This window comes from Nicotiana tabacum, chromosome 3, assembly GCF_000715075.1.
Source record: "Nicotiana tabacum cultivar K326 chromosome 3, ASM71507v2, whole genome shotgun sequence".
Classification (NCBI taxonomy): Eukaryota; Viridiplantae; Streptophyta; class Magnoliopsida; order Solanales; family Solanaceae; genus Nicotiana; species Nicotiana tabacum.
The window spans coordinates 173037608-173062596 of record NC_134082.1 but is presented as its reverse complement, the minus strand read 5'-3'; the positions used below and the strand labels follow the sequence as shown (position 1 = coordinate 173062596).

At 36.5% G+C, this 24989-nt stretch overlaps 2 protein-coding genes across 2 annotated transcripts; both read left to right on the top strand.

Moving 5' to 3' along the window:
- Positions 1-12974: 12974 nt before the first annotated feature.
- On the top strand, positions 12975-14558 carry LOC142178017 (uncharacterized). The gene is made up of 3 exons (XM_075247334.1): positions 12975-13402; positions 13576-13834; positions 13890-14558. Exons 1-3 carry the CDS (start codon positions 12975-12977, stop codon positions 14556-14558), a joined length of 1356 nt encoding a protein of 451 aa, XP_075103435.1.
- Positions 14559-19907: 5349 nt separating this feature from the next.
- On the top strand, positions 19908-24989 carry LOC107815650 (uncharacterized). The gene is made up of 4 exons (XM_016641264.2): positions 19908-21088; positions 21996-22211; positions 22299-24275; positions 24361-24989. The coding sequence occupies exons 1-4, from the start codon at positions 20176-20178 to the stop codon at positions 24714-24716; spliced, it is 3462 nt and encodes a 1153-aa protein (XP_016496750.1). The 5' UTR covers positions 19908-20175; the 3' UTR covers positions 24717-24989.

Genomic DNA, 24989 nt, shown 5'->3' with positions numbered 1-24989 from the left:
TTTTAGTGGTGGTCGAATCTTATGTGGATTGCCTACGTATCATGTCCCCGCATGAATCAGACCGTGCGTAGTTCTGACACATAAATGCGAAAGTAAATTTTGGGAATTTTCCATTTTCTTTATTGAAACATTATAATACAAACTAAACTTTTTTTTTTGGAAAAGAGAACAAACCCGAAGTAAAACCAATTACGGACTAAAAAAAACTACTGACACATTTTGATGCAAAAGAGAATACACAGACAGACAACAGACTCTAAAACAAAACACTGACTCGAACTATGAATACATTAAAGCTCCAAAAGTTGGTGCCCGCGAGGCATCGTTCGACCTTGCAGCGGGCTTTGGTGTGAGATCCCTTTCAAGTTGCTCCAGTTCGTACATTGTCCGCTTGACGAAAATCATTACTGCTGACATGAAGGTAGTGCGGGTCATGTCTTCACACATTCGACATCTCCTAATGATGGCATGGGCAATAGTCCCAATCTTGTTCCTGGTTCGACCTTTTCCCATGAGCAGACGCCTTATCTGATCACTACAGCCCCCCAAAACCTGAGAATCCTGGAGATGCCGCCTTTGCAGCTGCCGTATTTCATCTTCCATTCGAGCCAGTAAATCGTAACAGTGTCCACTTTTGATTTCATAAGCTTCAACTTGCTTAAGTGTCTTGTCCTCGAGGGTGGTCATTTTTCCCTTTAGTTTGGCGATGGTTTTTTCATATTCCTTCTTCACCTGCTGCAAGTACTGTGTGCGCTCTTTTGTTCTTTTTGTCCATTGTGCCCGGAGCTGTGCTACGGCACCCTCGGATTTCTTCAGGTTATCCCGGCGCTCAATGATTCCCTCCTTTAGTCCGTTAATCAATCTTTCATCCGACCGACTCCTTTGCTGATTGTCAGCATCTATCCTCATTGGTCGGATCTGAGCCTTGAGAGCCTCATTTTCTTGGGCTAACTTGTTCTTCTCTCCTTCATCGGCAGCAACTTGCACCTTGTTCTCAAATTTCAGATCATTAATCTGTTGTTTCAGCTTGCCTATTTCGGCCCGGTATTCGCTCTCTTTGGCCAACCACTCCCACGGTTCTCGTGACGCCTCAACGAACTCTTGAATGTGAGGTTTTTTGGCTGGCCGTTCTGGTTCGTCTCTTATAATGCCCTTCTTTCTGTACCAGGTGAGATAAGTAGATGAGACTTTGCCTCTGGATAGGTCGTGCACTCGAGTGTTTACTGTCAAATATTGGCATTCATTCCATATAGAACGGACGGTTTCTTCATGAAATTGGCCATTGGTGCTAACCTCGATTGCATAAACACTGAGATCTTCGTCTAGGTGTACCACCTGACACCTCCCTAACTGTCTCATCACCCGGTAAGGCGCATAAGGCTGAATGCCTCAGAGTCCCATTAAGAGGAAGTAAGGACCCGTGGCGGGCATGTACACAATTTCTTCAACAGGAAGCCAATCCAATGTCCACCCTATTTGTGCTGCAGTGATGGCGCGAAGGCAAGATACCCAGTCTTTAGACCCTTCTGGCAATTTGAGCCCTGAAACCCTCGTGTTATATTCTTCAATGCAACCTTCGTTTGTAGATCTATAGCTCATATACTGAGGATGATGACACAAGTGCTCGATCATCCATATTTGCAATAACAAATTGCATCCTTCGAAAAAATCCGCCCCGGCTTTACAGGCTGTGAGAGCTCGGTATATTTCGGACACTATCATAGGGGCAAGCGTACTTTTGTTGTTGGTAATCAGGACCTTGACTACTCCAACCACATTTAAATCAATATTTCTGTCTTTCCGAGGAAACACCACAATGCCCAAGAACGCTACTATGAAGGCGAACCACCTATGTTCATCCCATTTTGTCCGATTCCCTCTGCTGCAAACCCCGCTTTCCAAATCGTCGAACCCTCCTATATGCCCATACCTCTGGTATATGAACTGCAGAGTAGAAAAACCTCTATCCAACTCAGAGTGCGGGACTCCCTTGCTTATCTTCAGTAGATCCATGAACTTGTGCGAATTGACGGCTCTTGGAGCAATCAGATATTTGTGCCTTAGCCCCTCAGTAATGTCCATATAACCTGCTACCTCTTCTAAGGTTGGAGTGAGTTCAAAATCTAAGAAGTGGAATACACTGTAGGCTGGATCCCAAAATGTAACCAAAGCCTTTATGATGTCACATCTGGGTCTGACGTTCAACAAACTGGTGAGACCTCCCAAATGTAATTTGATCTTATCTCGCTCTGACTTTTCCAAATCCTCCCACCACAAGCGCAACTCCAAAGGGATCTTGCTCCTAACTATTACCGGCAAACTTGGACCCGGGCTCATTCTGTATGTTTGTTTGGGGTGATTAACACTCACTGGACTCAAAGAAAGAATAAACTAAAATTGACACACATTTAAATAAATCTCCGGTCTTGTCAATATGGCCTTTCAGCACTTCGAAAAAGATTTAAAGGTTGTGTTTTACCAACCAGATAAAACCTTGAAAATGACCAAAAGTGGCTATTTTCGCAAAAACATCCTTCCGGCATCTTTTTAGGGACATTCGGCTATTTTTACAAGAATGGAATCACCCGACTTATCTATGACGAAAGATTAAAATTTTTGACATTTTTGGCTATTTTTGCAAAAGGGGAGGTTGGACCCGATGAGGGCTGCCTACGTATCTCACATCATGTAAGAATCAAACCGGCGTAGTTCGGGCAACGAATATAATCTAATTCTGAAAACAAGACTTGTTTAAATAAATTACACTAAAAACATTTTTTTTACATTTTCTCAAAATTTGGACGAGTTTGCTATTACACTGCTATTTTTTCTCTCTTTTTTCTGATATTCTAGTATTTTTAGAAGCCGGTAAACACGCAAGTCTGCAGCAAATAAATGCATAAAACAAACAGGATGCAGCAGGATGGTCTTTTTCATTTCAGGTCGCCTGTCCTAGACGGACCCAACCCCTGTGTTAAGTCCCCTAAGTCAAATGCACATGATGCAAATAAGCATTCCTATTAGGGATCTGGCATGAGGTTTTGTTATACTAAGCTTATCCTGGGTATTTGTTCTAGACCTGGCTTACCCGAGCGGACAACTCGAGCCGAAGATGGGAACTGCGTACCGGTAACCAAAAGATCATCCGGTTTTTCAACTCCTCCGAATCCTCGTTCTATTTTGGGATATGACACTAACAGAAAGAAGCCACGACCAGCGTGCACTCCTCAGGAGAGAGAAGAGAGGGATTTCGTATCAGTTTATATATACAGTTCAGATAATATCAAAGCGGTAAAAGCAACATTTAGCACATTAGGACAAAACATGTAATAAAATCAGATAATAAATAAAGCCAAATATAACAATTTATCTAAGCTCGAATTCTAAATCCTGAACCATAGATTCTGGGTTCGGTCCCCAGCGGAGTCGCCAGAGCTGTCACACCTCCTTTTCGCATGCACCACCGCAAAGGGGCGCAGAGGGAGTTTTTCCAATCGAAGGACAATCAAAACGGGATTTATTATTTAATTCAGAGTCGCCACTTGGGAGATTTATGGTGTCCCAAGTCACCGGTTGGATCCCAAATCGAGGAAAAGATTAACTCTATTTAACAGTCTGCGCACTAGAAATTCGGATAAGGAATTCTCTTAACCCAGGAGAAGGTGTTAGGCATTCCTGAGTTCCGTGGTTCTAGCACGGTCGCTGAACTGTCATATTCGGCTTAATTATCTGATTTTTATACAATTATGAACCTATGTGCAAATTTTAACTTAAACCATTTTTATTATTATCATTATTATTTTAACAAAGAATTGCAACGTTGTGAAAACGTATCTCGAACCCCGTCACATCAATGTGCCCGTGGTTATCGATACATTTCGACTCCGTTGAGATTTGGATTTGGGTCACATAAATATGCACCCGAGTTTAAGAAAGTAAATCATTAAAAGCGCGCCTAACAGTGACTAACGCGTTATTACTTTGGGGAAGGCTGTGAAATCTGCTAAACGGCCCATCCCGAATTCTATGTATTCATGATATTCCTTTATTGAGGGCCCCACAGCTTGTGCGTTTTATTTGGCGAGGCTCGTCTCCTTTTTTTATTTTTTTTATTTTTAAAATAAGCCTAAAGCAACTATAATTTGCTATTTTATTGTCTCTAAAGTAAAAAAAAAAAGTCCTAATTAATTTGTTTAAGAGTGGCTTCCCCTTTAAGAAAGAAACTTATAATTAATCCGCATCGGGCCTCCAAGGCCTACCCGTAGGACAGCCGACTTTCATCTCCAAATCCAAGCACAACTTTCCTAATCAGTTAACTAATTAACAATGGTTACAATTATTAGCTTAATAACACATTACCATTAATTTCCAATCTCGTGTTAACTATTGACCATTGTCTATTACTATTAGATTCAAAACGTGTACCATAACATTATTATTACAACTAAAATATATTACTTGTCTAAACTACAACGATACAAGTTTACGCATTACAAAATATTATCTAAAACTTGTCTAAACTCATTAATGACAATATTGTCTAAAACTTACATAAATATACACATTATAAAATACATAAAAAAAGAGAATTTTACGAGAATACATAGATACAAGTTTAATTCTTAACAAAATATGAATAACGGATGCACTCTTAATCAATAACCACATTTAAACCCATACTTACTGATTTCAACTCAATTTTATTAGTGCAGGCGAAATGCATGAATTCGAAAAACACTTTCCTGTTTCAGCTTGCAGCTTGCTTCTTATTTCAAAATTATACTACAAAACCACACTAAACCAATATGACTATTACATAATCATATTCCAAAATCCAAACAGTCCCGGAATCAAGCAGCCTAAACAACTTATAAATAGTCCTAATTATACAGTCGTCTATTATTCATGTAATATAAACAGTCCTAGTTCAAATCCGTGCAGTCCATATCATGTCAACAAGCCAACTAGTTTTAAAAAAACTAAATAAGTACAATCTTTAACGAACTATAACTACAAGTATTCAAATGAACTCAACTCTGGCATAAAACTACATTTTTCACTCCAAAGTTGAACTTACATCAAGGGAATTCGAAGCATGTACCTGGAATTGGAACAAAAATAAAAGTAGAAGAGAGATCAGCAACAGCAGTAATACGGGCAACAATACAACAGCAGTTCAACAACAACAATTGGGAGTTCTAAACGGCTACCGACACAGCCCAGAAAGTTTGTAAAACGACCAAACAGCAGCAACCAAAATCACCACAAACAAACTCATCCAAGCGTATATTAAACCCGAAACTGAACCAGTAGACCACTGAACCACTCAAGCAATCAAAGGGAATCGAATTCAATGTTCAGAGTTCGAGTTCCTCCTACAGATGCAATGAAAACAGGATCTTTCTTTCTTTTTTGTTTTCTCCTTTTAAACTCTCCAGCCATCCCTCCTCCTTTCAGTCCTAAATCCCCCCCTTTATATCCAGACCTGCCCCCTCTTTTTTAACTTAACTACCCGACCCCCTTTTCCCACTAAAATCTGCATTTTTCCACTTAAAACCCACTAAGGAAAGCTTTTTCCTTATTTTCAGCCCCCATTCCCTCTTGTTCCCCATTACCTTATTAATTTAAGAACATTTAATACCCCACTAACACTAAAATATTACCCTAACTGTTCCACTCCCAAATCACCCCTGAAACCCTTAATATTACTGCCCCTAATACAATCTATTCATCCGTATTAAAACCTTTTAACTCTAAAATCTGTTCAAGCTATCAATGATATAAAACTAAACCTGACTAACAGCTATAACCAATCCTTCTGACAACTAAATGACTAAGGTTGAGTTCCAATTGAAACCAATGAACTGAATTTAAATCACAACACAGAACTCAACAGAATCATTAAAACTGAAACTGAAAATTGAATCAAAATAAACATGAATGCAAGATCATTGTCAGCCTATTGGCAATGCCCTGAAGCTAAGTGTCCACAGATCAGGCACACACAACAACCATTTGACGAACTTATTGGTTTACAAATAAGAACGAATTAATCGACGAAAACTAATTAACCGATTGTCTACAACAACTGACATCAATCAATCAAAAATAGATAATCAGGCAATTCAAGCAGCATTGACAAGAACAAGGATTTGTAATAAAACTTAATTAATCGATGAAACTTATTTGAATCGATTACACAACCTATAATCATTCACAACAATGAGCAGAAATAAATTCGACCAAATAAAAAGGTCTGAGGGAGAAGAACAGAACAATCGACAAAAATTAAAAATTAATATAACAATACTAGAAAAATAAACAGACGGTTTAAAACATCAAAATAGAATAAAAGGAAAAAAATGAAAAATACCTTCAATGGAATAGAGAACAGGCGGACTTGCATCGACTCGGCCTTGAACTTTTTGAGGTCAAACAGACCTTAATCGAGTGTTCTCAACTGAGAACACTTCGACTAAGGTCAGTTAAACCCCCAAAACCCCTTAAACTTCGGACAGAAACCAGTCTTGGTTTTCTAGGGTTCTTACGTTTTGATTTGGGGTTCGAGTGTTTTTAGCCCGATTCGAAACAAACCAACGGTGGTTTGGTCATGAGGTAGGTCAAGAGGTGTCAGGGTGTGAGTTCAGGGCGGATTGGGGTAGGTCCAGGTTTTGCTCGAATCTTCGAATGAAGATTCAAGACGTTTGAGGATGACTCGAAGCAAACGGGTACTGGATCTGTGTTGAGGGTGGTTAGGAGGTTCAGGGGTGTTATTTTGGTGGCCGGCGGCGTCGTTGCCACCGGGCTTCAGGCAAAGGAATGCCATGGCGGCTAGGGTTGGGGAAGGGCTTCGTCTCTGAGAGACGATGATGAACAGGGGTTTGGACTGGGGGGCTGGGTATGATATTTCATTTATATATTTATATAGTGGGGGGTGATTTGATCTTGGTCGTTCGATCAAGAGAGATCGAGGGTCCAGATTAGTTCACTTAACTCAAATGGTGTCGTTTGGTCTTATTAAGAGATCGGGTTGATTCGGGGTCATGGGCCGGGTATGGGGTTACAGGTGAGGGCGGAGTGATCTGGACCGTTGATCAAGTGAGATCAACGGCCCTGATCAGGGCTTCCCCAAAACGATGCCGTTTGGATGTCTCCGAGATGGACTGGATTGGACTGGTAATGGGCTGGATCAGGTGTGGGTTTGGACGAGTTTGGTTTGGGCTTGGATGCTTTTGCCCCAAATTTGGTTCTTCTCTTTTTATTGATTCTCTCTTTATTTTCTTCTTATTTCTTTTATTCTTTTCATTCATTTTGATTTCTAAATTATTTTCTAAAATCATAAACCAAGTTAACTTACTAAAAATACTAATTATCTTTTAATAACATTTATCACATACAATTAAATGCCAATTAACAATAAAATCACACAATTCAACATTAAATGCTAAAAATGCAAAGTACATTATTTTTTATGATTTTCATTTTCATAAAACAAATCACTGGTTAATTAATCCTAAATTGTAAATGCAAATGCAACACATATATTTTTGTATTTTTCTTAACTAAAGTAGAAATAAACACGCGCAGACAAAAATACCAATAAATTACAAACAACACAAAACCATTTTATTTTGAATTTTTGGGAGTAGTTCTCATAGAGCAAAAATCACGTGCTAACAATAACTATCCACCCCCAAAAGCCAACAAAAATCCTCTTGTGTATGCCTATTGTCATCTCGCAACCTCGCGTTTGCAAAATTAATGGCAAAAATAATCCGATTACGGGCACAATTTCCCGATAATCCAATTAAGTCTATTAGACTTGATAATGCTGCTGAGTTTTCATCCCAAGCATTTAATGATTATTGCTTATCAATTGGGATAAAAGTGGAACATCCTGTAGCTCATGTTCACACTCAAAATGGCCTTGCAGAGTCTTTAATTAAACGTCTGCAATTGAAAGCAAGACCGTTACTCATGAAAACAAAGTTGCCCACTTCTGTTTGGGGTCACGCCATTTTGCATGCAGCAATGCTAATTCGTCTCATAGTTTTGGGTCAAGAACCTAATATATCTCATCTAAGAATTTTTGAATGTGTTGTATATGTGCCTGTAGCACCCCCATGTCGCACCAAGATGGGTCCCCAAAGAAGGTTAGGAATATATGTTGGGTTTGAATCGCCCTCCATTATTCGCTACCTAGAAACATTAACGGGAGATTTGTTCACTGCTTGTTTTGCAGATTGTCGATTTGATGAGGCATTTTTCCCAAAATTAGGGGGAGAAATTAATGAAACCAAACGTGAAATTTTATGGAAAAATACATCATTGTCTCATCTTGATCCACGTGCCTCTATTTGTGACACAGAGGTGCAAAAGATTATCCATTTGCAGAAAATAACAAATCAAATGCCAGATGCATTTACGGATCTGAAAAGGATAACAAAATCACATATCCCTGCAGAGAATGTTCCAATCCGTATTGATGTCTCTATTGGACAATCTTCTAGTGTCATAGCTAATGAGTCAAAAGCACGCCTAAAACGTGGCAGACCATTAGGTTCTAAGGATCGAAATCCTAGAAAAAGGAAAACAAATGATCAAGATGACACTACGAAAGAGTCTCATAATGAAATTCACGATTTAACCAATCCTGAGATTCATGAGGAAATCAATGAGCCTGAGACTCAAGAAAATAAGGAACTATCAATAAATCCAATCGATATTGAGACAAATTTGAATCGAATGGATATAGTGGTGGATTATATCTTTGCATATAATGTTGCATCTAGCATTATGCAAGAAAGTGAGGATCTTGAACCTCAATATGTTGGAGAATGTCGACAAAGACTTGATTGGCCAAAATGGCAAGAAGCAATCCAATTAGAGTTAAGTTCACTTGCAAAACATGAAGTTTTTGGGCCTATAGTCCAAACACCTAATGTTGTTAAGCCTGTTGGCTATAAATGGGTCTTTATACGCAAAAGAAATGAGAAAAATGAGGTACAAAGATATAAGGCACGCCTTGTTGCACAAGGATTTTCACAAAGGCCTGGTGTTGATTATGAAGAGACATATTCTCCTGTTATGGATGCTATAACATTCCGTTATCTCATTAGTTTTGTTGTCCATGAAAAGCTTGACATGCATTTAATGGATGTAGTTACAGCCTACCTTTACGGCTCACTTGATAATGAGATATACATGAAAATTCCCGAGGGATTTAAAATGCCTAACGCACAGAATTCAAAGTCCCGGGAAATATTTTCAATCAAATTGCAAAGATATTTGTATGGTTTAAAGCAATCAGGAAGAATGTGGTATAACCGTCTTAGTGAGTATTTATTAAAGGAGGGTTATATAAATGATGTCATTTGTCCATGTGTTTTTATAAAGAAAACAACACCGGAATTTGTTGTACTTGCCGTATATGTCGATGACATAAACCTTATTGGAACTCCTACAGAACTCCAAAAGGCAATTGATTATTTAAAGAAGGAATTCGGGATGAAAGATCTCAGAAAGAAAAAATTATGTCTCGGTTTGCAAATTGAACATTTGACAAATGAGATTTTTGTTCATCAATCTGCCTACATTAAAAAGGTATTGAAACGGTTTTACATGGATGGAGCACATCCATTAAGTACTCCGATGATTGTTCGATCACTTGATGTGAATAAGGACCCGTTTTGACCTCAAGAAAAGAATGAAGAGCTTCTTGGTCCTGAAGTACCATATCTTAGTGCAATTGGTGCACTAATGTATCTTGCTAACACTACAAGGCCTGACAAAACTTTTTCGATTAATGTCTTAGCAAGATATAGCTCTACTCCTACAAGAAGACACTGGAATGGGATCAAACGCATATTGCGATATCTAAAAGGGACTACCGATATGAGATTATTTTATGGCAATGATTGCAATCCCAATCTTGTTGATTATGCCGATGCTGGGTATTTATCTGACCCGCATAAGTCTCGATCCCAAACATGTTATGTGTTTACATGTGGCGGCACTGCCATATCTTGGCGATCGACTAAGCAATCAATCGTGGCTACTTCTTCTAATCATGCTGAGATAATTTCTATTCATGAAGCAAGTCGAGAATGTATTTGGTTGAGGTCTATAATACATCTTATCCGAGACAAATGTGGTTTGAAGTGTGAAAAACTACCCACAATTTTGTATGAAGACAATGCAGCATGCATAGCCCAATTGAAGGGAGGATTCATAAAAGGAGATAGGACAAAACACATTTTGTAACACTCCAAAATTTTATATATTGTTTGCATTCTTGATTGGGCATTTTTATAACGAGGAAATATTTTACTTTGCACTTCCTAAATGTGAAATGGTCAATATATAAAAATTTCTTACTTTAGGTTGTGTTAATATTGGCAATGAAGTTCCATGATGTTGATATATGTAACACTTAATATTATTTAGACTAGTTGTTATTAAATATAATATATAATTAAGTTTTTGGGTTTCCAACCTTTTGTATTTATCTAAGAATATTTAGTAGTTGGGTAACCATTTTATTTCATATCTATCCATAAACTCCCCATTTTTTTTCTACTCTTCAAGACAAAGAAGAGTAGCTATCCATCTCTCGCTTTCTATCTCTCTCCTCCGTAGAAACTTGAAAATATGAAGTTTCATGAAAAAAACCATGGATTTCTACTAAATCAACAAGCAAATTTCGTTTTTGGTGAAGATCAAGTTGCTCCTCTTGGTAAGTTTCTAAACTTGTTTTTATACTAGACACCTACTAGAATTTTCTACATATCTTTTTGTACAGAGCTCCGATTTAAGTGATCTAGGACTTTCTAAAAAGGTATTGCATAAATCTATAACTCTTATGAAGGAACCAAAATCTAGTTTTATTGGTATTTACCTGAAAAAGGATCAGAAAGTACAGGAAAGGTGCTGTCCAGATTTCCAATTTTAGAAATACTCCATGTACTGCTGTTAGTAAATTTAGCATACCTTTTTGTTCAAAATTGATATAGAGGTTATTAAATATGTTCTGCAACGGTAAGACATAGATCTACAACTTTTGTGAAGACCAAAAAGTCTAGTTTGTCCGTATAGATCTTTAAAACTGAGTCACTACTTGGAACAATGATACTGTCCAGAATTTCTGTTTCAAACGTTTTTGGGTAATTTTCACCAATATCATGTTTAGTTTGACTTGCTAAATCACTGAGCTTATTTAGATATTTGATTATGTATTTAAGGTATATAAACCCTTGAAAAAAATCAAAGCGGAAGTGTTTGAGGAAGTGGACAGATTTGGTTTGTTTACGGCGTAGATGATTCGAACGTCCCCAAGTTGTGATTGAACTGTTTCGTGGTAAAATACCAAGGTTTGTGTATAAACTTGTGCTCTTTTTGCTTGCTGGAATATGTTGAAATAACTTGATACTTTATTTTTCTTGGCTTCAATTTATATTGTTATATTCGTACTATATCAAGTATTGTAAGATATTTGCTAAATCGCTCATTCGTACGGATTGTTTGATCATTTTGCATTCTTGTTGGGACTTTGTCCTTCTTGTGGCAGTGACTTTGTCACTCATCTTGGCATGCCTCTTGATTCGGATCTTTTGCCATTTTGACTTTGGATTTGTAGTTCGTCTTGAATTATGGAACTTGTCCATGTTAAGTACGAACTAGAAAGACATGTTTAATATGGTTCTTGATTCTCTTGTCTATTGGGTTTTGACCCTACTTGATTTGGGGCTTCGGTCCATCTTGACATCTGATTTTGCTTAGTGTCATGGCATGACGTATATATTGGGCGGAAAAATGGATATTTGGTATACTCTCTTGAATTGATAGTATACACTTTCTAGACTCTTGAACATTGTTATTGATATTTGGAAACACTTCAAAGTTTGATATATTTGTTCACTTGTTTTAAATTATGTTAAATTGAGCTAACTATGACTGAAAAGGGGAATTGGAGAATTTAATGACTCCAAGCCTAAAGTTTATACACCACTAAGCTTTATGCTTAGCGATAGTTGTTTTCTATCGTAGGAAATGTTCGGGATGAAATCTGAAGATGGCCAGGGTGAAGTAGTCTTTTGGGAGAATTTATGGAGATCACATTTGAATATGCACCTTGGTTTGCATAGTTTTGAGACATGTACATGATATACAGGATATACAGGATATATATATATATATATATACATGATATACATGATATACAAGATATACAGGATATATACATACATATATATATGTATGTCACACTTATGTTATTTGGAGGCTTGTTGGATTTTAAAGACCAAAATCTTGTAACTTGAATTTGTAACTTATTTTATTGTATTGGAGTGTTTTAATAACTCAAGTCTTGTAATATGCTGAATTTACACTTTGTCTTGTAAATATGTAGAAAAGGAGAAAACTAGTTTCTTTTTTTTACCCAATAGTTTAAAATTTATGTACAACACAAACTTGTAGTAATTTTGAATGATTGTATAAATCTGTTAGGAAGTTGCTTTAATTTGTTGATTAATCAAGAAGGGTTATATCACCATATGTTAATATTTTGATATTGTATTTCATTTAAAATAAAATTATGGTGTATTTTCCAAAAAAAAAAATATATTGCACTTTGAACCTTTTCGCATGGGCCTACTTCCGCTACTAAAATTATTATGAATATTTTTATTAATATCTCTTTTAATATTTTGTAAGTAGTAAATTAGATTTGTTTCCTAAGCAGTACCCTCCCAAAGGGGTTGCTATAAGTTTTGGTATCAGAGCCACGGTTTGTGATTCTAGGATTTGTTTTGTTGTGATAGTACCTGGTAATTGTTGTTATTTCCTTTCTTGAAAATGACTTGGAGTTTATAAATTTTTGCATACTTGTTTAATTTAATTTATTGTATTCTGTGTGCATATGCATCATGTACATGTCCCTAATGCGGTGTGATCTTATCTTTTATAGGAATTTTAATATGGCCTCTTCTTCGAATAGAGCTGTTGAATCCGTTGATGAAAGTCAGGCCCAGTATAATGTCATGTCTCACCTTCAGGGAGGAAATGAGGAACCCTTGCCTGACCTAAATCATCCTCGTGTTAGTGAAAATGAAATGGGCAGTAATCCAAGAGCAATGAGTCATAATACTCCATTTATGACTCCTCCATTCCAGCAGATGGCTGAATTCTTTCGTCACTTAGCTGGGACAATGTCAGAACCTAGTAAAATAAATTTTGAGAGGATGAGAAAAATGGGCGGAGTTGAATTTGAAGGCACTACAGATCCCACGGTAGCTGAACAATGGCTTGAGCGCATGGAGAGGGTCTTTGAACAATTGGAATGTACTAATGCTACCAAATTTAAGTATGTTATCTCCCTTTTACAAAAAGATGCCTATGATTGTGGGTAAGTGTGCCAAATGCAAAAGCAAAACCTCCGGTGCTGACTTGGGATGACTTTGTGAAATCATTTCGTGCAAAATATGTTCCTTCTGTCTATTGTGATGCTAAAAAGAAAGAGTTTCTGAATTTAAGACAATGGAGTATGTCTATTGCAGAGTATCAACAAAACTTTCTCAGGCTTTCTCGCTATGCTAAAGGTATTATTGATGGTGAAAGAGACAAGTGCAGAAGATTTGAAGAAGGTTTGAATGGTTACATTCGAAAATTAGTGGCAATCTTACAACTTGAGGATTTTTCCAAGCTGATTTCAGCTGCACTTACTTGGGAAAGAATTGACAAGGAAGAAGCTAGTAGGAGAGAAAACAGGTTTAGGAAGGGTAATTCAGATTATGGCGGTCCATCCAAAAGGGAAAGTTTGACTATTCCAAGACTAAGAGTATACATAAATCATTACATCATAAGTAGAATAAGTCAAATTTTTCTATTGCCAGTACTCCAAGTTATGGCCAAGGCAAAACTCATACACCTACCATGATGGTCTGGACGTGGTTGCTGGTAAATTTCACTTATTTGGCATATATGTTGTTACATTATTTGATCCTGGATCTTCACACTCTTATGTTTGCTCATCACTTGCATTTCCCGACACTGTTAACTCTGTGAGACTTGACTTTGATGTGCTGGTCACGAGTCCATTAGGTCATCAGGCTGTTGTTAACAGGATTTATCGAGATTGTCCATTCATGATTCAAAATCTGGTCTTCCCTGTCGACTTGCTTGAAATGCCCTTCCGAGACTATGATGTTATTGTTGGCATGGATTGGCTCCATAGGCACCATGCATTGGTTGATTGTAGGTTGAAGCAAGTGACATTTAGAACTCCTGCATATTCACACATGGTAGTTCAAGGAGAAACATCATTGTCATCTAATATTATTTCTACGGTCTTGGCAAGAAAGATGATTTGTCAAGGTTGTGATGCCTATCTTGCTCATATAGTCGATACACGATTGGGGAATCCAAGTCTTAAGGACATACCAACTGTGTGCGACTTTCCTGATGTATTTTCTGATGATCTTCCTGGGTTGCCTCCAGAAAGGGAGATTGAATTTCCTATATCTTGTCCCTGGAACTACTCCTATTTCTATCGCTCCCTATAGAATGGCTCCAACTGAATTAAAAGAGTTGAAGGCTCAATTGCAAGAACTTCTTGAGAAAGATTTTATCCGTCCCAGTTTTCACCTTGGGGAGCTCCTGTTTTATTTGTGAAAAAGAAAGATGGCACTCTTAGGCTTTGTATTGATTACCGACAGCTGAACAAGGTAACAATCAAGAACAAATACCCACTGCCTAGAATCGATGACTTGTTTGACCAACTGAAGGGTGCCAGCTTATTCTCAAAAATTGACTTGAGGTCTGGATATTATCAGTTGCGTGTGAGGGAGCAAGATGTTCCTAAAACTGCTTTTAGGACCAGGTATGGCCATTATGAATTTTTGGTAATGCCATTTGGTTTGACAAATGCTCCTGCTGCATTTATGGATCTAATGAACCGTGTATTCAAGCCTTATCTCGGTCAATTTGTGGTTGTGTTTATTGATGACATTTTAGTCTATTCCAAGAATAGAGAAGATCATGATACACATATCCGAATTGTCACACAAATTCTGAAAGAGAGACAACTCTACGCGAAGCTTTCCAAATGTGAATTCTGGCTGAATGAAGTGGCTTTTTTTAGGGAACATTATATCATCTGAAGGTGTGAAGGTTGATACTAGTAAGATTCAAGCTATTGTTGATTGGAAACTCCCTAAAACTCCAACTGAGATAAGAAGTTTCTTAGGTTTAGCAGGATACTACAGAAGGTTTGTGAAGGGCTTCTCTATTATAGCTTCTCCCTTGACCAAACTTTTAGGGAAAGACGCCAAATTTGTATGGGATGACAAGTGTCAAGAGAGCTTTAAAAAGCTCAAATCCTTGTTGACACAAGCTCTAATACTTTCTTTGCCAGCTGAAGGAAAAGATTATGTGGTATATAGTGATGCATCTCATCGTGGCTTGGGTTGTGTTTTGATGCAAGAAGGGAAAGTAATTGCTTATGCCTCTCGAAATTTGAAATCGCATGAGTTGAATTATCTCACTCACGATCTTGAACTTGCTGCCATTATTTTTACCTTAAAAATTTGGAGGCATTATTTATACGGAGAGAAGTATCACATATTTACTGATCACAAGAGTTTGAATTACTTGGGTACACAAAAAGATTTAAACTTGTGACAAAGTAGATGGCTTGAACTCATCAAAGATTATGATTGCACGATTGATTATTATCCTGGTAAAGCCAATGTGGTTGCAGATGCGTTGAGTCGCAATTCCCTTGCAAGTTTAACTCTAAGTCCTTTGCCTTTACTTCTTGAATTAAGAGCCATGAATGTTTGCCTTTCATTTAATTCTAATGGTTCTATCATTGCTAATTTGCAAGTCAATCCAGTCTTACTTGAGCAAGTCCAAGAAGCACAGAAGTTAGATGAGAAGTTTGTGAAACGAGTTGAAAAGTCCAAAATGGAAGAGAATCAAATTTTTCATTAAGGAAAGATGGTACCTTATTTTATAAAAATAGGTTGTGTGTTCCTAATGATGATGAATTGAGAAAGCAGATCTTGATTGAAGCACATAGTTTACCTTATGCAATGCATCCTGGAGGTACTAAAATGTATCGGAATATTAAGGAGCACTATTGGTGGAGTGGTATGAAGAAAGACATTGCATAGTTCATTTCTAAATGCTTGGTATGTCAACAAATAAAGGCTGAACATCAAGTCTCAACTGGTCTCCTACAACCTTTGTCAATACCTGAATGGAAATGGGAAAGGATAACGATGGACTTTGTTTCTGGACTTCCACGCACTCAAATAAATCATGATGCAATTTGGGTCATTGTAGATAGACTAACTAAGAGTGCTCATTTCTTGGTAATCAGAATGGACTACTCACTTGAACGTTTAGCAGAATTGTACATTAATGAGATTGTGAAGCTGCATGGAATCTCTGTTTCTATTGTGTCTGATATAGATCCGAGGTTTACATCTAGATTTTGGTCTAGCTTGCAAGAAGCTTTGGGTTCCAGGTTGAATTTTAGTACCGCTTTCCATCCACAAATGAACGGCCAGTCTGAAAGGGTAATACAAATCTTGGAGGATATGCTTCGAGCCTGCATTATTGAGTTTAAGGGTAGTTGGGACAAACACTTAGCCCTAATAGAATTTGCTTACAATAATAGCTACCAATCAAGTATAGGCATGCCTCCTTATGAAGCTTTATATGGGAGAAAATGTAGAACGCCTCTTTGTTGGAATGAGGTTGGTGGAAGAAAATTTGTGGGTCCTGAGATTGTGCAACAAACTGAAGATAAGGTAAAAATCATCAAGGATCGTTTGAAAATTTCTTCAGACAGACAAAAGTCCTATGCTGATCTTAAAAGGCGTGAAATTGAGCATCAGGTGGGCGATAAGGTATTTTTAAAGGTTTTTCCATGGAAGAAGATTATGAGATTTGGCCAAAAAGGTAAACTTAACCCTTGATTCATTGGACCTTATGAAATACTTGAGAGAATTGGTCTGGTTGCATATAAGCTAGCTTTGCCACCTGAATTAGGTAAGATCCACAACATCTTTCATGTTTTTATGCTTCGAAAATACCGCTCAGATCCATCTCATGTTCTTATTATTGAGTCTATTGAGGTTAATCCTGATTTGACATATGAAGAAGAACCAATCCAAATCTTAGCGCGTGAGATAAAAGAGCTTAGAAATAAGAGAATCCCATTAGTGAAGGTTCTTTGGAGAAATCATTCAGGCGAAGAAGCTACCTGGGAGCGAGAAGAGGATATGCGAGTTCAATATCCACATTTGTTTCGGGACTAGTACAAGGTAAATTTCGAGACAAAATTTTTTTTAGGGAGAGAGAGTTGTAACACCCCAATTTTTTTTATAATATTTGCACTCTTGATTGGGCATTTTTATAACGAGGAAATATTTTACTTTGCACTTCCTAAATGTGAAATGGTCAATATATGAAAATTTCTTATTTTAGGTTGTGTTAATATTGGCAATGAAGTTCCATGATGTTGCTATATGTAACACTTAATATTATTTAGACTAGTTGTTATTAAATATAATATATAATTAAGTTTTTGGGTTTCCAACCTTTTGTATTTATCTAAGAATATTTAGTAGTTGGGTAACTATTTTATTTCATATCTATCCATAAACTCCCCATTTTTTTCTACTCTTCAAGACAAAGAAGAGTAGCTATCCATTTCTCTCTTTCTATCTCTCTCTCTCTCTCTCTCCTCCGTAGAAACTTGAAAATCTGAAGTTTCATAAAAAAAACCATGGATTTCTACTAAATCAACAAGCAAATTTCGTTTTTGGTGAAGATCAAGTTGCTCCTCTTGGTAAGTTTCTAAACTCGTTTTTATACTAGACACCTACTAGAATTTTCTACATATTTTTTTGTACAGAGCTCCAATTTAAGTGATCCAGGACTTTCTGGAAAGGTATTTCATAAATCTATAACTCTTATGAAGGAACCAAAATCTAGTTTTGTGGTATTTACCTGAAAAAGGTTCATAACTTAATTTTATATCTCTCAAAATCATCATATATATTATGATAAATATCACATTATGGTGGATGTCTACTCTTCTTCCATGATCTTCATCTCAAATGCTTAATGACATATTCAATGACATATTTTGTATGTTCAATGACATATTCCATGACATATTTTTTTTACTTTTTATGCCTATATAAAGGCCTTGTAATAGATAGGAAAATACACACAATTGAAGAAGAAATAAGAATCTCTCTTCCTCTCTTTCTCTTTATATCTCTTAGTTTGTTTTTTCTTGTTCTATATTGTTATTTTGGGTTATATTTTATAACATATAGTAAGTTTAATGCAAAAAAAGAAGAAGCTGTAAGTTGGATGATCATATACGAGAATTAACTCCTTGATTTTGTTACCTAATCAAAGAGGCAAAAATTCAGTTGTACGAAATAATGGAAGTCATGATAGAGTAGCTAGAACGTAAAAATTAGTGGAGGATCAATGAGTGTAGTGAGATGGTTAGAATAGCTTTACATTAGCCGGAAGTCTTGGGTCAAGTTCTAAAAGTAGATTATCTTTCGTTGCAAAGCACTTTAGTGGACTTACTTGTTGTGAATTTCAATTAGTCGAATCAGTTGACTCAGGGTAAAAAAAGAAAAGATGGAAGAAGCTAGTGGAAGACTTTAAGCGTGATTGGCAACTTGGCTTCTTTCGGGTACCAAAATTTCAAAATTAATTGGATGGCACCACCAAAGGCAAATGGAACGCTTTTAGCAAATGAATCGTCATCGCAAAACTCAAGTGAAAAGTTGGATGGATTATATAAATTATAAAATCTAGTGGATTCAAGTTAGAAAACAAGTCAATATGGACGGATTGAAGGTTCAAAGAATGAGGCTAAGTTAGAAAGAGATTTCCCACTAAGCTGAGGAAAATAAGCATGGGTTGGCCACTGTACTAAAAGTCGATTCTAAGTTTCCACTAGCAAATATAATTAGATAGTAAGTAAGACTTTACTTTGAGATGGCAAAAGTTTGACATTTCTCGTATGAGGCATCGGATTTGAAGGATCACCACTGTGATACTGCTTGAAATTCAGTGCTTTTGAAAGATTAGTAGTTTTGTTTCTAAATAGTAATGGTTTAGTCTATAATAGCATGTTAATTAAATTCGTAAACAATGATAAACAAACATTTCTATTAAGCACTATGAAATAAACATTCATATTAAATCTAAATGTCCCACTATTAATCTGAAGTTTATATGAGTTATTATTTGAGATTGCTTTTATAAATTAATTTTTTTTAAAATAAAAGTTTGTCTGGAAGGAATATTCAAAGAGCACTTGGTGGAACACTAAAAACTGGGCAGAAATTTTAGTCATCCAGTGACATATAGTATTTCACCCATCTCAATTTGTTCGGCATGCTAATTTGATCCATTCTCTCATCTAATCAAACTTGATGATCAACTTTTAAAATTAAAATTTAACTATTCAAAAACTACGTAAAGGTATTTTAGGTTAAAACTACACTAGTATCAAAATGTTTTAAAAGAAAAAATATTAGCCAAAATAATTTACTTTATCTTAGCTAGTGTTTAGATTTGGTTGAAACTTGAAAAAATGAGTTTTTGAAGATGAGATGAAAAAATAAATTTTGAAAGTTAAAATTGTGTTTGAACATGCATTTTATTTGAAAAAAAATTTGAAATTTTGTGAGTAGAATTTCAGAAGATAAGGTTGATCAACATTTAGGGATAAAGAAATTGTATATGATAAATTCTTTTTAACAGAATGGAAAGGACCATCAATATAATGAGTGTGAATTCAACAATCAACACACACAGCTAGAGCGCACACAGTTATACCAATTGCCTAGCTTTATATATTTAGTGCCTGTCCCTACTTGGATTCAGTTTTGAATCCTAAAGGTCGATGTCTAAATGCGAATGTTTTATTTCAACAAATTTTTATAGTGGAGAATATAATATACAAAACATATTATATTCTTTTTGTCATAACAGGGGGAATATAATATGTCCCCGGCGTCGATGGATAACAAAGTGATGGCAAAATTGCTCATCAATTATCCCATCCTTACTTTAAATGTTTAAATGTAGCACTACATTTTTGTAAACAAATCTCCTCCCATTCGCTCAAACAAAATGAGGACATCATTACTGGAGAAAACCTCCTCTTCTCAGCTTCTAGCATTTTCGTTATTTTTTCACTCATGCTTAGCCATGAATATCAGCACTGATCAATCTTCTCTTCTAGCCTTGAAAGCCCACATCACTTCAGACCCTTATCGCATTCTTTCAACAAACTGGTCTTCTTCTACCTCTGTTTGTAGCTGGATTGGAATCGCTTGTGGCTCTCGTCATCATAGAGTGATTAAACTGAATATTTCAGACATGGGGTTTACTGGTACCATCCCACCACAACTTGGCAACCTTTCTTTTCTTATTTCTCTTGATCTAAGCTACAACAATTTCCAGGGTGAACTTCCACCAGAGTTCACTCGTTTGGAAAAGTTGAGAACCATTAATCTTAGTTTCAACAACTTCACTGGAGAAATTCCTAAATTTCTAGGTGATTTACAAGACCTTCAAATGTTCGCCATTGAAAACAATAGTTTCAGTGGGTTCATTCCTTCTTCTATCGCAAACATGAAGAATCTTGGATTCCTTAATTTAAGATACAACAATCTGGAAGGAAATATTCCTTTAGGAATAGCCACTCTTCAGAGTTTGAAATGGTTAAGCTTTGGATTCAATAAGCTCAATGGCTCTAATGTGCTCTCCATATTTAACATCTCGACACTGGAATATTTGGATCTCGGAAATGCCGGTTTAACTGATGATCTTCCATCTGATTTGTGTCGTCGCCTTCCAAGATTGCAAAGGCTTGGACTTAACTTCAACATGTTAAGTGGAGAGATACCAAGAAGTATATCAGAATGCTCGGAACTTCAAGTCCTATTGTTGTTGCAAAATAACTTGATTGGAGCAATTCCAAGACAACTTGGGAAATTACAGCTGCTGCAAATCTTAGCTCTTGGGTTTAACAAATTACAAGGTATCTTTTTATTTTTTATTTTTTATAAATAGTTATTGGGAAGCTATCAAGACCATAATCAAACTAGAATAGCAAGTTGTGCATATGAATCTCAGGCTGCATTTGACTAATTAGTTATCCAGTTATCAACAGGGCACTTCACTCTATTAGAACTTTAAACAATGTCTTTTCTTTAAATCTTGGTTGCATGTGTTGAAACAGTTCGAAAACTTTGTACAATGCAACCAATAGTTGCTGATTAGAGGAATCTCCACTGATGAACAGAAGCCCTGGAACAAGTTAATACAAGTATTTAACCATGCATTTCAACTTTGCCTTTGGCATTTCTGGTACAAGAAAATTCTGAAAATTTGGAATATGTAGAGTGGGAAGACTTTAAATTCATAAGGTCCAAGGCATTTTCGCTCCATTTTGATTGATAACTGGATGTTTGAAGCGTCAAAAACCATTAATTCATATAGTCTACATATATTTCAGCTCAGTTATTGGTTCTTGATAACATTTTCATACACGGAAATGATCAGAAATAGAACAGAAAGGGAAAGGGGCTTCTATTTAATTAAGAAGCGTACTTTAACAGAAGTTCAGCTACTAACTTGACCATATGTCCATATCCAAGTGGCATCGTTAAAAATGATCATCACTGGGTATCTCATACTTCAATGACAAAATATAAACACACGCAGCTGCATTGAGCTTTTCTTAGTATATTCTTACATCAGACTACTTAAAATATCTTCCTGTGACCATACACCATTATTTTTATCCCCTGAAATAACTCAACTTGTAGCATTAGGCACAGCGGCAGCTCTAGTCTTATTTTGAGCTAAATTACTTCTAATCCAGCAACGTTACTTAAATCAGTTCATGATTTTTTTTTTAAATCTTTCTGCTTAACAATTTACAGGCACAATTCCTGATGAGATTGGTCATCTTTATAACTTGAAGCAATTGGGCATGGAAAAAAATAAATTAACGGGCTCAATTCCTTTAACCATATTCAACATTTCATCACTTCAAGTTTTATCAATGTGGGACAACAAGCTTGAAGGACCTCTACCGAGAGAGGTCGGAAATTTGACTATGCTTAATGTACTTGATCTGGGAGTCAATAACCTCACAGGTATTGAATAATATTTAATCAGACAAGATATTGGAATTCTAGTTCTTCAAATACTTCTACTGATAATAATCTTACGGAATTTTGCAGGTGTACTTCCAGATGAGATCGGTAACCTTCAACAGTTGCTGCAGCTTAAGTTGGATTTCAATACCTTTAGTGGGTCGATCCCTGCTAGTATCTTCAATATGTCAAGTCTTGTATCTATTTCACTCACACAAAACCACATTTCAGGTAATCTTCCTTCCACTATAGGCCATAGATTACCCGATCTTGAACGAATTTTTCTAGGTGCGAACAACATTAATGGCTTTTTACCTAGTTCTATCTCAAATTTGTCTAAGCTTACCATTCTCGAACTCAGTGCAAATGAACTCACAGGTTCAGTTCCTGACTCTCTAGGAAACTTAAGATTTATTGAAATTCTCAACTTGCAAGACAACTCCTTTACTAGTGAATCTTCACCACTGAGCTTTATTACTCCTTTGGCCAATTGTAAACACTTGAGAGAATTGATATTGTCTCTTAATCCCCTAAATGCAATGCTTCCAAAGTCCATCGGCAATCTTTCTTCTCTTCAAATATTTGAGGCAGATGGATGTAACCTCAGGGGCCATGTTCCCATTGAAATCGGATATTTGAGAAATTTATCTTATTTGAAGCTGGAAGACAATGACTTGACTGGCATTGTCCCCAGAACAATAAGTTCTTTGAAAAAACTTCAACAGTTTTCACTTGGAGCAAACAAAATAAGTGGTCCTTTCCCGAATGGTTTGTGTGAGCTATCCAACTTGGGTTTGTTAAACCTTTCACAAAATCAAATGCAGGGAAGTATTCCTCGATGCTTGGGGGATGTAACTTCCCTAAGGGAGGTTTATCTTGATTCCAACAGCTTCACCGCTGGCATACCTTCAAGTCTGTGGAACCTCAAAGACATCTTGAAGCTGAACTTGTCTTCTAATATCTTCAATGGCTCTTTACCACTTGAAGTTGGAAACCTCAAGGCTGCAATAATTCTAGATCTTTCCTGGAACCAAATCTCAGGCAACATTCCTAATACATTAGGAAGTCTACAGAAATTGACTCAACTGTCTTTAGCTCATAACAGGATTGAAGGATCTATTCCTGAGACATTTGGAGAACTGATAAATTTGGAAGCATTGGATCTTTCATATAATAATATGTCTGGTGTTATTCCAAAGTCATTAGAGGCACTTAAGCAACTAGACTCCTTTAATGTCTCATTCAATAGGTTACACGGGGAAATTCCGAATGGAGGACCTTTTGCTGATCTCCCTTACCAGTCTTTCGTGTCAAACGAAGGATTATGTGGTAACCCTCAAATGCATGTCCAGGCCTGTCATGGTAAATCAAAGAAAAGAATCGTGATATTTATCGTCGTTGTCTCTTCTGTTATTGCTTTAGTAGGCCTTGCTTCAGTGATAGTTTTCATGTTGAAGAGACGTCATGGTAAAACAATCAAAGCTGATGATGAGTGGTTGCTAGATGTAGCACCACAAAGATTTTCCTATTATGATCTTCAAAGAGCAACTCGGGACTTTGATGGAAACAACTTGCTAGGTAGTGGAAGTTTTGGTTCTGTTTACAAGGGGGCATTAACAGATGGGATGATTGTAGCTGTTAAAGTTTTCAATGTGCAGATGGAAGGTACATTTCAAACCTTTGATAGAGAATGTGAAATTTTGCGGAATCTTCGTCACAGAAATCTCACCAAGATCATTAGCAGCTGTTGTAAGTTGGATTTTAAAGCATTGGTACTTGAGTACATGCCAAATGAGAGCTTAGACAAGTTGCTATATTCTCGAGATTATTTTTTAAACATAAAGCAAAGATTGAATATCATGCTTGATGTTGCATCTGCTCTGGAATATCTCCATCATAGTTACTCGGTACCTGTTATTCACTGTGATCTGAAGCCTAGTAACGTCTTGCTTGACAAAGACATGGTGGGACACCTGACTGACTTTGGCATTGCAAAACTCTTAACAAAAGAAGAATCCATTGCTCATACTACAACCTTTGCCACAATTGGTTACATTGCCCCAGGTGAATTTTTTTTATTTAAGGTGTGACAAGATTTTCGATTAACACATTATAAGTTAGTTACTGATATTTAATTTTTCATTTTCAGAGTATGGACTGGAAGGTCTTATATCCAAGAGGTCTGATGTTTATAGTTATGGTATCATGTTGCTGGAAACTTTTACAAAGAAGAAACCTAACGATGAAATGTTCACGGGAGATTTGGATTTGAGAAGCTTTGTGCATAATTCACTTCCTGATAAGCTGGATCAAATCATAGATGGCGACTTACTAACACTAGATGACGAAAACATAAGTGAAAAGTTGCAATGTGTGGCATCAGTTATGGAGTTAGCCATGAATTGCACAGCTAAATCTCCTGGTGAAAGGATGAACATGACTGATGTTGTAGCAGCATTGAAAAAGATCAAAGATCGGCTTTCTTCCTATTATGGAACGACCTAATGAATTGACAACAGGTACTCTCCAAATCCTATTTGCGAAGAGAAAAACAAGTTATGAAGGTCACCGGCATTAATCATCACTAATTGTTTCTCGAATGCTATTGCAAAAGATTGGGTTGCTTTAGGAAGTTAAAGGCATGGAAGCTCATTTACTTCATACTTCGAGAAGTTACTATAATTTTGGAGACTACTGTTACTAAAAGCCGCAGATAGCTAACTTGTGTACCTTTTTTTTTGTTAATGGTTAATATTAGCTTTAAGAATTTAAGCTTTA

Bases quoted from the DNA above. Each gene is read 5' to 3' on its own strand.
- LOC142178017 (XM_075247334.1), top strand. From the start codon at position 12,975: ATGGCCTCTTCTTCGAATAGAGCTGTTGAATCCGTTGATGAAAGTCAG. The intron at 13,403-13,575 runs GTAAGTGTGCCA...AAACTTTCTCAG, and splicing joins AAAGATGCCTATGATTGTGG to GCTTTCTCGCTATGCTAAAG. The intron at 13,835-13,889 runs GTATACATAAAT...TTCTATTGCCAG, and splicing joins TGACTATTCCAAGACTAAGA to TACTCCAAGTTATGGCCAAG.
- LOC107815650 (XM_016641264.2), top strand. From the start codon at position 20,176: ATGAGGACATCATTACTGGAGAAAACCTCCTCTTCTCAGCTTCTAGCA. The intron at 21,089-21,995 runs GTATCTTTTTAT...AACAATTTACAG, and splicing joins TGGGTTTAACAAATTACAAG to GCACAATTCCTGATGAGATT. The intron at 22,212-22,298 runs GTATTGAATAAT...GGAATTTTGCAG, and splicing joins GGGAGTCAATAACCTCACAG to GTGTACTTCCAGATGAGATC.